Below are 14,112 nucleotides of genomic sequence, written 5' to 3' on the forward strand. Positions count from 1 at the left end.
TACGCGCTGTGCTGCAGAGCTCCACACCCCCCTCCCCCCTGCCCTGCAGTTTTCCCCCAGTTCCCAGGCCTCGAGGTGGGCACGGTGCCCGGAGCTCAGCCCTGATGCGGGGCGCGGAGGGCTTTCCCGGAAGATCTGTTTACTGGTAATTAATTTACCTGATTGACGCAACAGCTGTTGGGAAAACAAAACGCTGCGACTGAAGGGGATCCCTGCGTTCTACAGCTTGCTCCCGCAGAGCCCCGTTCTGATTGATTAAAAGGTGCATCTGTCAGCCAGCAGCCTTGATTACTGCTTCCCAGCTCTCCAGCTAATCTTTACAGAGTCTATTTCATTGACAGAAATACTGGAGCAGTTGGCACGGGGTCCTGGTTAAACATGACAGGCAGGCAGCGATGCTGTAGGTCTGTTAGAGTCCTAGCGGCATTCCTGCGAGAGGATCGCAGCTTCATGAGAAAGCGTGCTTGTTCACAGCTCTGCTTTCTCCCGATTCCACAGCAGGCTTGGATGTTTTCTGCTCTAGGTGGAGCAGAGTCTGATTCTGCTGCAAAGCTTATTTAACATGCACTGCTTCGCATTCCAGTACTCTCGACTCGGTGTGTCTGTGGTTGGCGGTTTCGTTTTGGTTTCTGTATGAGGTAATCCGAGGGGAATCTGAGACAGTTTCCCCTGCGCCGGAGTTTCTTCTAGATTCCTACTGTCACATGCAACAGGAAGGTATAAATGAATAGTAATAATAAATAATGGCGTTATGGTTCGTCCTGGGATCAGTGTAACAGTGAGTCTGTGGTTGATGCTGTGGTGCTCCAGGGGTTAATCAGAGAAGCCGCGGGCCCCTCTCTGCACTCTCACTCACGTGGCTTCCTGCAAGGCCTGCTGCATGATTGACGGCCTGAGGGTTTTTAATGGGCACTGGAGAGGGAGCTGAGGTCTGGGTTTCCATGGCAATGCTGCGGAAGGGGCCTGCTTACCTGACTGCGTCGAGGGGAGCCTGCTTGCCTGGGCGCTGAGCTCAGCCCCCGCCCCCCCCCAGCTCTCAGTTTCCCGGGCCAAGGCGGCTTTTTCATTTTTAATCACGCGAGAGCCTAAATATAATGGAGCAGCGGGAGGGGTCTTATTTCAGAAAAAGTACACAACGTTTTGTTGAAGGGGAGAAGGCGGGGCTCAAAACAGTTTGACTAGTGGAATTCCATCGTTTAACTGTTTGTTTGTTTAAATCCGCTCTCTTAAAGCGTTTCCGTACGTCGCACAGGGAGGGGGATGAGACTCCCGTTGCACAGCAGTTTGTTCCATTCCTGGTTTCACTGCGAGTTTAATCAGACACACCTGAGCTGGTTAGCGCTACGCTGGGGCTAATCAAGCACGTATCAAAACCTGGAACAGCTGAATCTGCTCATCAATAGAAGTCTGACTTCCGTCCCTGGAAGTCCCAAGCTGTCACTGCATCATACTAATTCTGCAACAAAAAAAACAAGCCAAGAGGCTGAAGTGGGAGGCGGGGCGACCGGTTAAGTCATCGAAGGGTTAACGTGGTGAAAGCAGACGACCCCTGTAGAGCTGTTTGGGGCCGCTTGACGCGGGGTCAGGGATCGGAGGTCAGCGGTTCTGTTTGTATTGCGGCTGTGTTCTGTATCTGGTTACAGGGACTAGCAGATGAATATGTCAGGCTTGCCGGGCGGCTTGCAATGCAATCCCCTTTCTAGGGTGCTGCTGAACAGCCAGAGAGAAGGGAAGACAGGGGAGGGAGGGGAGGCTGGAACAGCAGATAGAACGCTGCCAGAAGCAGCTTCACTAAAGGAAGCCTGCACCTATACAGCTGAGTACAAGTGTGTAGGAGGCTGGCTGCACTGAGCGACTCTTCATGCCCCTTTCAGAGCCGGTGCTACAAACACAATCCCCGGACACGCTCGCTCGAGGATGACTGTACTCTGCACCGTCTCTGTCAGTGCGAAGCGCCTTTTCATTACACAGGGGCCTGGAAATAATAAAGGTTTTGTTTTCTTCTGTGATGTGCTGAGCTGCTGAAGGGCTGCACAGATTCAGTTCAAGAGGTCCGGACTCCTCCAGGTTTTCTAGGCATCGTTACAATTAACAAACTGATTAGCAAGGAGGGTAAATTAGGATGCAGAGGGAACAAACCAGGTGGATCCATTCATGCTTTTGCTGTGAGTTTTAATAGAACACACCTGAGCTTGTTGCCTATACACTGGGGGCTAATCAAGCTCATTGTAAAACCTGGACTGGGTGACCCTGCTATGCATTAAGAGTCTTCTTTCCATCCCTTGCTCCTGACCTGTATATTGGGGTTTGAATGTATCTGTTGGAGAATCCTCCTCCATCATTCGTTGCTCAGGCAGTGGCCCCTGTTTAGCAACACACAGAGCGTACTGAAATAGACATGCAAGGCAAAGCGCATCTGTCTCTGGGCTCAGCTGAGATGTTTACGGGATGTATGGAGCAGCGGTGGTGAAGTGTGCTGAAGAAGGTCCACATTGTCGCCCTGCATCCCCTCCTCGGCCCCTGTTCTTTATCAGCCAGCACTCTCTGTGCTAACGAGTCTCTCTCTCTCTCTCTCTCTCCGTGTCTTACAGAGTGCAGCTGCTGCACCCAGCCCCGTGATGGGCAACATGCCCCCCAACGACGGCATGCCAGGCGGTCCCATGCCCCCCGGCTTCTTTCAGGTAGGTACCCCTTCTTTTCCAGGCACCCCCCCCCCCCCCGCTGTTTTGTCCAAGGAAGGTATTTTACGATTCCCTAACCCTGAAGGTTCTAATGATTTTGGCCGTCGCTTGCAGGCAGGACCTGGAAAATACATTTTTTTTTTTTTTTTTTTTTTTTTTTAATTGAAAGTTGTGGGCGGTCTGAGGACCGCACTCCCATGCTGTATGTTTGTTTGTATCCATTTGATTTGCATGCTTGTCCTCCCTGTGTGATAGCCGGGTTTCAGTCTCTGTTAATGTCTGTGTTGTCAGCTTGGACCCCCGCAAGCACAAAAACAAATCCGAATCATTGAGAAAAGGAGCCGCTTGCTTTCACTTGCAGGTTTTTTTTGTTTTTTTTTTGGGGGGGGGTTCCCGACGGGATGGACACCTCCTGTGGAATGTCATGTCGGAGAGGTCAGGGAAGGTGGCCACTGGGGTCACGGAAGGGGTCAGTGGCTGAGCCGAGCGGTTTTGGCACCGGGTTCGTCTGGTGCGCTGGCCCTCCGCCTGTAGCCACGAGGGCCAGCGGCTTTCAAACTGGGGGGCCTGGGGACCCTGCGTTTGTGGCTCTAACTGTTTTGAAGCTGCAGGTCTGTCTGCGGGCGAGCCCTTGTGTGATCTGGAGTGAGAGAGTGTGGCAGGGCCCTGACCGGCTCCCGAGTTCACTGCACTCCCCTGGGACTCCTTGTGAAAGGGGCACACTCACTCACACACGTTTTCGGTACATTTATTTTTGTTACCAGTCTAGTCGGTGATTCATTTGAGAAGCATGCAGGGTTATACATATTCAGTCTTGTTTTGAAATTAAAATTAAATCTGTATTTTTAAAAATAATAATTTATTGATGTGTCTTTTAGATTACATTTTAAATGCTGTTTTGGAGCGTCTTTTTTATTTATTTATTTTGCAAAGGAGCTGCAATGTGATTTGGTGTGTGTACAACAAAACATAAAAACATGACTTGTCATAAGTAATTAAAAAGGAGTTGTGTCTTTTTATGTATTTATTATTTGAAATGGATATGCGTTAACAATCAATAAATAAAATCACTTTTTTTTTTTTTTTTTTAGAACAAGATTCTATTCAGTATTTCTTTTTGTCCTGGCTCCTGATTAGCAGTGAGGCAGCACCACCTTGTGGTAGAAACCCGGTACTGTCTGCAAGCACATTTCTCTTGGTGTGGCTGCTGGCTCTCCTGCAGACTGTCTCACTCGCTGACGGGAAGCTCTGCTGTGCCAAACCACGGTTATCTCGTTAGCTGGATAGGATATGATCGTATTAATTGCTTCGTTTACCGGCGCTTTGCTGGGTCCTGTGATTGGTGGAGCAGTCCCAGGGCTGCAGTCCTTTTAAACAGCACCTGCTTTTCATTCTGCGCAGGTCTGGGTAGAGGCGTGTGATTATTAACTGCTGTAAATGTTAGAGGACGGCAGTATCGCAGCTGCGCGGCTCCTATTAATGTCTCTGCTGGGGGGGGGGGGGCTTGTCGTTCGATTAGACTCGCCTGTATAATAAGTATTTTATTGCACACTTAAGGGAATGGGTTTAATGTGTTTATTTATCAAGTAAATAAGGCAGTCCGAGCTGTTCATCTCCAAAGAAAATCCTTGCAATTCTGAAGCTGTCTGTTTATCAACTCTGAGCTCCTTGTTTTGCTTTCTGTCTCAACGACTCTGTGCTTTGCAGAGGCAGTGTCGTTTTTTTTTTTTGAATGGGAAATCCTGCACAGACAAGCCTGCTTTATTTCACACAGTGTGGTTTTACCCAGAGCTTCATTTTCAAGATGCATGTACAAGATTGAGCTATTATCTGACTGCGGTACCAAAAAAAAATCAAACAAAACTAGTTCTTAAGAAAGGTGGTATTAAAATGCTAAACAGCCACGCGAGAGTCTTCTAGTGTGCAACGTGTGAATCCTGGCGTGTGCTGCGTACCGCTAAAATCAGCCCCTTGGAGTGTCTCTGTGCGTGTCAGATGCGTGTACAAGCCCGCGGCGTCGCTCTCCCTCCTCTCGTTCTCCAGACAGACAGGGTGTGTTTGCAGGTGGAAGGGCATCAATGCTGCTGCACACTATCATTGTGCAGAGTGCTGAGAAATGTGTCTCTCAAACGCAGCACAGTGCACTACAGTACAGTACAGTGCATCAGGAGCCGTCCTGCCTGTGTGTAAATATCACACTCCCTGGCGGTTGTTCTGTCAGCAGGTTTGACTGTCATTTTTACAAATATGTTCTCATTTCCCCCCCCCCCCCCCCCCTCTTCTCTCTTAAAGGGGCCTCCTGGTTCACAGCCGTCGCCCCACGCACAGCCACCCCCACACAACCCCAGCAACCCCATGATGGGACCGCACAGCCAGGTAAGGCTAGGCAGAGCGCAGGGGTGGAACGATAGCACCGATCTCCCCGTACGTCCCACCGTCAGGGTGGGGAGCAATTCCTTTCAGTGGATTCCCCATTCCAAGTCTCTGCTCTACCTCACAGCCTGGACCCGGCGATTCCAACTGGAATCGATTTAAAAGGGAATTGGAATTTGGAATTTGGAAGTGATTTTGAAAAGGAATTGGAATTGGAGGGTGGGAGGGGAGGAAGTTGACCCCCCCAGCCCTCATCACGAGACATGCGGTGGTGCTGATGGGCTACCTGTGCGATTCAGAACAAGAGGGAATGGTCATTTTAATGACGGACAGTTTGACACACGATGTTACACCAGTGCGGGTGGAGGGCTCTGTGCTGCACTGTACTGTGTTGTATTCCAAAACCAAGCGTTTCCTCAGCTGTGCACCCCCGTGTAAAACTCAGTGTATCAATGCATTCTCTTTCTTTAGCCTCCTTGACGTGTGTTAAATAATTGAAGCGTGCGGGGCCAGTTTGGAGAAGCGCAGGTGCATCACAATGACTTTGAGTTGCTCCCTTATTCCCCGACTCAGTCGATATCATATTAATATTGCATTGCCTCCTGCCTTGGAGAGCGTCCTCACAAGCTCTCTCCAGTTAAACCCGTGTGTGTGGGTGGGTGTGGGTGGATGGGTGTGTGTGTAGGTGTGTGTGTGTGCGTGCGTGCGTGTAAGACGCAGCAGTTGAAATTCTACCGGGGACTCAGTTGTTGGATTTGTTTTTGTGCTGCTCCAGTGCTTTCGCACTGTGTGTCTCGATCCAGTTTTGCATCACCTCTTGTGTGTGTGTGTGTGTGTGTGTGTGTGTGTGTGTGTGTCGCAGTCTGATCCTTCAGGTGCTTCCCTGCGTGGGTCTGTTTTTGGCACTCTTTGTTCTTGTGTTGCATTGATCCTGTTGATCTGACCTGTTCAGTTTTCCTCTTGCAGTTTCTTATCACAAAGACGTAGCTGGGGTGGTCTTGTAAATATCAGACAGCACACGGGGACCTTGCTATTGATGTGGTAGTCGGGGGTGAGGGGGGTGGGGGGTGTGGGGCTTTTTCTCCTGGTCTCCAGTCTCAACACTTTCTTCAGACATGTTTTCATCTTGCAATCATTTTTTTTCTGATTTTTTCACTTTTCTCTTTTTAACCTGTTTTTTGCTTGCAGTGAGATGGAGAAAAACAAGCTCTCTCTCTCTCCTCTCTCTCTCTCTCTCTCTCTCTCTCTCTCTCTCTCTCCTCCCTCCCTCTCTCCTCCCTCCCTCTCTCCTCCCTCCCTCTCTCTCTCCTCCCTCTCTTGCTCTCTCTCTCTCTCTCTCGCTCCTCTCCTCCCTCTCTCTCTCTCTCTCTCTCTTTCTTTCTCTCTCTGACTCCTCTCCTCCGACGTCTCTTAATGAGAATTATGCTGATTTTTAATATTTATTTTTTCCTCCACGTTGCAGCCTTTCATGTCTCCGCGGTACCCAGGCGGGCCACGCCCCTCCCTCAGAATGCCAAATCAGGTAAAGAAAATCTCTAATGTTTGCATTTATCCAGCACTGGCTGTAGGACATGCAGTTGTGTGGAAAGGCTGTTGATTGTTAATGGTTCGCTCTCTCTCGCTCTCTCTCTCTCTCGCTCTCTCTCTCTCAGCCCCCAGGCGGAGTTCCGGGGTCACAGCCTCTCCTACCCAACAGCTTGGACCCCACGAGACCGCAAGGTGAGGCCCAGGCAAAGGAAAGGCGAGGGTGGGGGGGTTACCCCGAAAGCTGTACAGCAATAGGCAAGCATGGTAAAGCACAGAGAGGTGCGGTAAAGCATATTAAACAAACTGTGGTCAATGCAGAATATAACCATGTGAAAAGCATGAGGGAAGACTGCACAATCACTGTGCATATGGACTTTGCTTTTCCTAACGTTACACTGTGTGTGTGTGTGAGTCTATATTATACTATGTATTTACAATAGTTGTTATTTAATATGCTTTACCATACCTCTCTGTTCTTCACAGTGCTTTGCCATGATTTCACTGTGCTGTGCTTTTTACGATGGTCTGTCAGTTCTGTTTCCTCAGGGTAACACGCTGCGATGATTCTAGTGGGATATTATTGATCAATTAAAAAGAAGAGTGTTTCTCCACCATATTCTGTTCCAGCAAAAAAAAAAAACTTTATCGAGGTTAGGAAGCTGCAGGCCTCTTATTTGAAGTGCCAGGGGAGTTAATGCCTTGAAGTTTGAAACTGTAGCATTAAGCCACTTATCAACTTACTTGCAAGTCTTTGAGTCAGCGTGAGTTTACACTGTTGGTTTCACTCGGAGTGATTTTATTTTTTTTCAATCTCTCTCTCTCTCTCTCTCTCTCTTTCTCTCTTTCTCACTCTCTTTTCCCAGGGCATCCGAACATGGGCGGGCCGATGCAGAGAATGAACCCCCCGAGAGGGATGGCAGGGATGGGGCCACAGGTGAGCCACAAAGAGTGGAACCCAGTGCCAGGGCCTCCTCCCTGGCTGTTCCAACAAGCACCCTCCCCCCTCGGAGCACGGGCACTCACCCCCCCCCCCCCCCCCCCTCTGGGCCCGGGCGCTCATCCCCCTCGGAGCGCTTGTATCATTTTGGGAGGATTGGTGGCTCCTGTTTGAAGCGGCTGCCGTTCCTCCCGTCACAGTCTCGCTCCCTGACTTCTTTATTTCTTCTCTCTGCAGAACTATGGGGGAGGAATGAGACCCCCACCCAGCTCGCTAGGGGGCCCTGGCATGCCTGGGATGAACATGTGAGTAGCAGTGGGGGGCCCGATTTGAAATGCATGGGCAAGAATGCCAATGCATCAGCTTAAGGAAGCCAATGCATGAGCGAGGTCTGAAATGAGTAGCATCCAAACAGCCCATCAGCAGTAGACCTGAGTCAGTGAGCTGTTTGATGGCAGAGTCTTGACGTTTCAGTAACTATTGGACCTGCACGTTGTACCAGAGTGAGTGAGTGAGCCAGCCCTCCTGTGGTGTGCAGTAACTGGGCAGAGGAACCCGACTGACTCTCGCTCTCTCTCTCTCTCTCTCTGTCTCCGCAGGGGTCCGGGAGGAAGGGGTCCCTGGCCGAATCCTAACGCAAACTCGGTAAGTTCTTGTAACACCAAAAGTAACTTCTTAATAAATCAAATGTATTTATTGTATTTACAAACTCTCAGGGCTTTGGGAAAAGAAGCTTGGAGGGGAGGGGAGGGCGGTGGGGGCTGCACCCGTTAAAATATTGAACGAAACTTTTTCATACAGAGCGTACCAGCGGGCGTCCCTGTTTTAATGACCGGAGGATTCTCTCTGTCTTGTTTTCACAGATAGCATATTCCTCGTCGTCTCCAGGGAATTACGTGGTGAGTGAAGTGATAAACCCTGACCCTAGCACCAGCACTAACCCTGACCCTGACCCTAGCTCCAGCACTGACCCTGACCCTAGCTCCAGCACTAACCCTGACCCTAGCTCCAGCACTAACCGTGACCGTAGCTCTAGCACTAACCCTGACCCTAGCTCCAGCACTAACCCTGACCCTGACCCTAGCTCCAGCTCTAACCCTGACCCTGACCGTGACCCTAGCTCCAGCACTAACCCTAACCCTGACCCTAGCTCCAGCACTAACCCTGACCCTAGCTCCAGCACTAACCCTGACCCTGACCCTGACCCTAGCTCTAACACTCCCCCGGGAGCGGTGTTTTTATCCAGTCTTGTTTTTCTGGGATATCCGCGAGGCGCGCTCGCCCTGCTGCTGGCCTGTCCGTTACTCCGTGCTTCGCTTTTCTAAACGTTTCTCTGTTGCATTTCCTAAAGGGTCCACCGGGGGGAGGCGGTCCGCCAGGCACTCCCATCATGCCCAGCCCAGGAGGTAAGCCTTTCTTTTCAACACACAAGGGAGGGTTCTGCATGTTAAAAGCAGCAGCAGCAGGGTTTGTCCTTAAACATCCTTTTCAATAACTACACTTTTTATATTTTTTTATAACCCTACAGTCTGGTCCCATGACAACCTGTGATTTTATTTATTTAAATGCGCTCTCCTTTTCTTTAATAAAGCTAACGCGCTCTCCTTTTGGTGTATTTTTCAGACTCTACAAATTCCAGTGAAAACATTTACACAATGATGAACCCAATAGGACCTGGAGGCAGCAGACCCAACGTAAGCACTGGGGAGGGAGCAGGTGGGGGGGGTGGAGGAGGGAGTGTACAGGTATCGCACACCTCCAGTATGTGCGCTGCCTCTGTCCTGCCCTGCGAGGGGCTCTGACGGTTCCTCCGTTCCTCTCTGCAGTTCCCCATGGGCCCTGGTCCAGATGGTCCGATGGGAGGGATGGGCGCGATGGAGCCGCACCACATGAACGGGTCGTTAGGTGAGAGGGGAGGGGCCTGAATCTGTAAACGAATTAACATAACGAAGCTTTAGGAGCCCAGGACCGGGTTATCAGATATTAAAATAAAGTACTAATGTGCCGCACTGATGCCTTCCAGTGGCTGAAGCAGGGATGACAGTGTGCAGTATCGGCTGCGTTCAGTACTGAGGAGTGAAGCTCACCTCCCTCATGACTTCATTTGTTCTGCATCTGTAATGAGCCAGTGTTTTATCTGGTTTTGTTTTAGGGTCTGGGGACATGGATGGGTTGCCAAAGGTAAGGTGTTTTTTATTTATTTTTTTTGTAACAGGGATCACTTTTTGAACAGCTAATTTAATTAGTTTAAAACCGTTAGCAGCTTACAAATGGGTTTGTGTCAGGGTTCCAAACAGAGTCCTGTATCTCTGAGGCGCTGGCCCAGTTTAATGAACAGGAAGTGAGGCGATCGATTGATTGATTGATTGATCGATCTCCTTCTGTTCCAGAATTCTCCGAACAACATGGCAGGGATGAATAACCCCCCCGGCACTCCGCGAGACGATGGCGAGATGGCCGGCAACTTCCTGAACCCGTTCCAAAGTGAAAGCGTGAGTACTCTCGCAGCAGCACAGCGCCCTGACATGAGGGAGGGGGCGAGCAGGGACGCGGCGCCACAGCACAGCGCCCTGACATGAGGGAGGGGGCGAGCAGGGACGCGGCGCCACAGCACAGCGCCCTGACATGAGGGAGGGGGCGAGCAGGGACGCGGCGCCACAGCACAGCGCCCTGACATGAGGGAGGGGGACAGCTCCGAGTGCAGAGCACTGTCACCCATTCCAGGGTTTAATGCATGCTTGATTAGCCTCAGTGTGCAGGTAACCAGCTCAGGGGTGGGTGTGTGTGCGTGCGTGTGTGTGTGTGTGCGTGCGTGTGCGTGTGCGTGTGTGTCTCATTGAACTCATAGTAAAACCAGGAATGTAAAACATTGAATCAGAGTTCCTATGTACAGACTTAGCTTTTTGTGAGTTCTAATAAATTTAAAATCTGTGAATATTTCAAACAATTGATTGCGCACTCTATTTTTTTTCACTCTCTTTTCCAGTATTCTCCCAGCATGACGATGAGTGTGTGATTTTCCCCCCCCCCACCGTCCCCCCACCCTGCGCGACCTCCCCCCCCCCCCCCCCCCCCCAGACCCCCGATCTCCTGTGCACCCTCCCCTGAGAACGAGGGCTGCATATTCACAGCACCCAGCAGGGGGCAGGACACGACCAGAGGACTCCAGAGAAAGCCAGCAGAACTTCGACCGACCCAAGAGTGTGCGCCTCACTGACACCCCACCCACCCAGACAGACAGACAGACAGACAGACAGCAGGTGTATTTAAAGACTGTCCCCAAACACCTACCTGTATCTACCTGCAAACACCTTTCCACTATTCTTCTTGTTCTTGTTGTTGTTTAATATTGTAATGACATGGCAGCAGCAGCGCCCCCTGTAGGTGAGTTGCCATTCAAACATGTAAAGGTGGTTTGTGTGGTTTTTTTAAATGTTTTTATTTTCCTGGGGGAGGAGGGGGAGGGGGAGGGGGAGGGGGGTTTGAATTCTTTTAGTTTTTATGTAAAGGGCACATGGAATCACTAGGAAGCACACCCGAATGCTGAAGCACTGTAGCGACCGTTCTGTTTACAGGGACGCGTTTTGTTTCAAGGTGTGTGTTTTTTCTGTTTCATTTTCTCATGTAAATGTTTTGGAAGTGTCGCTTCTCCTGCTCAGTTTTCAACAGCTCTTCGGAGGAGAGGGAAAGCTTCGCAGAGCAAACGGGCTGTTTTTTATTTTTCATTTCTCTCTCTCTCGTCTTTCCTCTGCGGGAAAGAACTGCATTGGGGGCCCGTGGCTCAGGGCCATAAGCTGCTAAACCCTGTTTGTCAGGACGTCCCACAGGGAGAGAGCGAGACAGAGAGCGAGCCTGCACTGGCTTCAGCAGAGCAGGGTGCTGGGCTGGGCCTGTTTCTCAACAACTGGAAAACAATCTGGGTTTAATTATTATTATTTTTTTTTAAATCATGTGCCTAGTTTTTAATTTATATTCAAGATTTTAAAAAAATAAAATAAACTTCACCAAGACTTTTTACCAAAGTTCTGGCTGATTCCTTTAAGTCACGATAATTAACGCGACAGAGACTGTTGTATATTTTTCACAGATTAGTACACCATCAGCAGCCCCCTTTGCAGGGTCCTGGCAGTACGTGACGTTTCCTAATAGATTGCTTGACTTGGGTGACCATAGAGTGACGTCTCCTGAATTCTGCGCTCTTACTCTGTTCAGACAGGCTCCTGGTCCTGTTGTGAAGTGCATTACCGATCTGCAGTACCCTGTCCAGACTGCTCAGCTACCTCCTGACATCTCCCAGTGATTTTGTTTAGAAGTACATGAATTAAAACTAGATAGTAAGTTATTAGCCCCGCCCCTGGCCTCTCTGACCTCGTCTCAGTAAGTTATTAGCCCCGCCCCTGGCCTCTCTCTGACCTCGTCTCAGTAAGTTATTAGCCCCTCCCCTGGCCTCTCTGACCTCATCTCAGTAAGTTATTAGCCCCGCCCCTGGCCTCTCTCTGACCTCGTCTCAGTAAGTTATTAGCCCCGCCCCTGGCCTCTCTCTGACCTCGTCTCAGTAAGTTATTAGCCCCGCCCCTGGCCTCTCTGACCTCATCTCAGTAAGTTATTAGCCCCTCCCCTGGCCTCTGTCTGACCTCGTCTCAGTAAGTTATTAGCCCCGCCTCCAGCCTCTCTGAACAGTCCGGACACACCCCTTCAGTTCTGTATTATTTGTGTTGTTGTTGTTTATTATTTAAGTGTGTAAAAGTAAGAAAACGGCTGAGGGGGCCTGTAGGTTCTGCACACAAGGGGAAGACTTGGTGATCCAGCCTCTTCTTGAGCAGATCAGGAGCTGAGAATCCTTCTAGCAGCCTGTCGTCACTCACTCACATTATCGATGTTCGATGACCGCTTTAAAACAGAACCGAACCTTACCCAAGCCCCGCCAAAGTGTCTTCAGTGGGCTAACCCCAGGGATGGGAACAAGACTCCCGTTGCAGAGCAGTTCGATCCGTTCCTCATTTCACTGTTAAGACACACCTGAGCTTGTTTCCTGTGCACACTGTGGCTGATCAAGGTGGTATTAAAACCTGGAAGGGGTGAAACTGCTATGCAATACGAGTCCTGTTTCCATTTCCTTAACCTGCTGTAGGGGTCAGTGGTGCTGTAATCCCAAGACCTGCTCTAGATTGATTTTTTGTTTTCGTCATCAAAATCTGGAGCCTCAATACAGCCCTCAAACCTCTCCCAGTTCAGCTGGTACACCAGCGTGCAACCACTAACCTGTCCCCCCTGAAACACGCCTCCTGTTATATGAAATACATCAGTAGGTAACTCCTCGTAGAACAAATGTGGAGGGCAGAGTGTTTCAGGGGGACAGATTAATGGTTGCACTCTGGTGTACCAGCTGAACTGGGAGAGGTTTGAGGGCTGTATCGAGGCTGCAGACAGTAACAAAAGTCAATCTAGACGAGAAGATGATTTTCATTTGTCCCAAGTTGCTGCCGTTATCGATCTGCGTTTTTGTGTATAAATACAGTACCAAACAAAACCTGCAGCACGCCTAGCCGTGATCTACCTGCACCAGGTCTTAAACACGCACGCACACGCACACGTAACTCTTCAGAGAGGAGAGATTGAAGCGCACATTTAAACACTGACAATGCTGTGCGAGTCTCAAATTACGGGACAGAGTGTGTTGTGTTGTTTTTAAAAAAAAAAAAAAAAAAAAAAAAAAAGTATCTTAGTGAAGACTGTGTGCTTGTGGTCGCTTTTAGCTCAGCCTGATTTTATCTTGTTAGCAATCGGCCAAACTGTAGGGCAGCAAATGCAACATCAGCGATGGAGATAATCAGAACATGCACCGAACACAGCGGCGAGTGTGTGTGTGCGCGTTCGAGACGAGCCGAGCCGAGCCGAGCCGAGCCGGGGGGGGGGGACACTTCCTGTCCCAGAGCCAGTGTCCAATACCGAGACACACTGAGAGTTGTTTTTTTTTTAATTGGATTTGAGATACAGTAAAGTGTTGTTGAATAAAGAGCTGTGCAAAAAAAATAATTTTGTTTTCCCCTTTTTTTATATAAAGTAATGGCCTGTAAAATAAAAATAAACAAAAACACCTTCATCTCTAACTTCTGTATTTATTTATTTTGGGGGGGGGGGGGGGGGTGTTATTCTATTCATGCTGAATATAAACTAAAAGAAAACGCACGCTGACTGAGAAATACGCGCGTACGCCTGTGTTATAACTTTATATAATAATAATAATAAAAAAAAAGTTCTTAGTAATGTAGTTAGTTTGTTTCGCTGAAGAGAAACTCAAGCATAAATAAAGAAATCAAACCTGATGTCAAACAGGTTGAGTTTTTCTGTGACACGTGTGTTCTGGAGTATTGCACATACTGGAGTTGTATCTGCTGGTGAAGCGTGAGAGGAGCACACTGATTGGCTGTGATAACAGTCACTTCGGGCTCACACTGCAGGACCCGCCTCTCTGCTTTTTGTCCCTTAATTCAAGCGCTGGCTATCTTTATTTAAACAGAAGGGACGCGTTCACGCGGTGTCCGGTTTATTTGGAGACGCGCTGCACAGGTTCAAATAGTTTCACTGTAACGC

The 14,112-nt window shown here is 49.4% G+C and overlaps 1 protein-coding gene across 2 annotated transcripts; it reads left to right on the top strand.

Annotated features, from left to right (window-relative positions):
• Positions 1-2,591: 2,591 nt before the first annotated feature.
• LOC117401367 (single-stranded DNA-binding protein 3-like) lies at positions 2,592-11,540 on the top strand (the record flags this gene model as incomplete). Of its 2 annotated transcripts, XM_059014050.1 has the most annotated exon segments (14): positions 2,592-2,681; positions 4,974-5,057; positions 6,517-6,576; positions 6,707-6,773; positions 7,445-7,515; positions 7,756-7,823; positions 8,118-8,163; positions 8,382-8,417; positions 8,870-8,924; positions 9,142-9,212; positions 9,345-9,423; positions 9,671-9,699; positions 9,909-10,010; positions 10,505-11,540. In XM_059014050.1, coding segments are annotated over 14 exon segments (888 nt in total), but the record flags the coding sequence as incomplete, so codon positions are not given.
• Positions 11,541-14,112: the final 2,572 nt, after the last annotated feature.

Source organism: Acipenser ruthenus, chromosome 47 (assembly GCF_902713425.1).
Source record: "Acipenser ruthenus chromosome 47, fAciRut3.2 maternal haplotype, whole genome shotgun sequence".
Classification (NCBI taxonomy): domain Eukaryota; kingdom Metazoa; phylum Chordata; class Actinopteri; order Acipenseriformes; family Acipenseridae; genus Acipenser; species Acipenser ruthenus.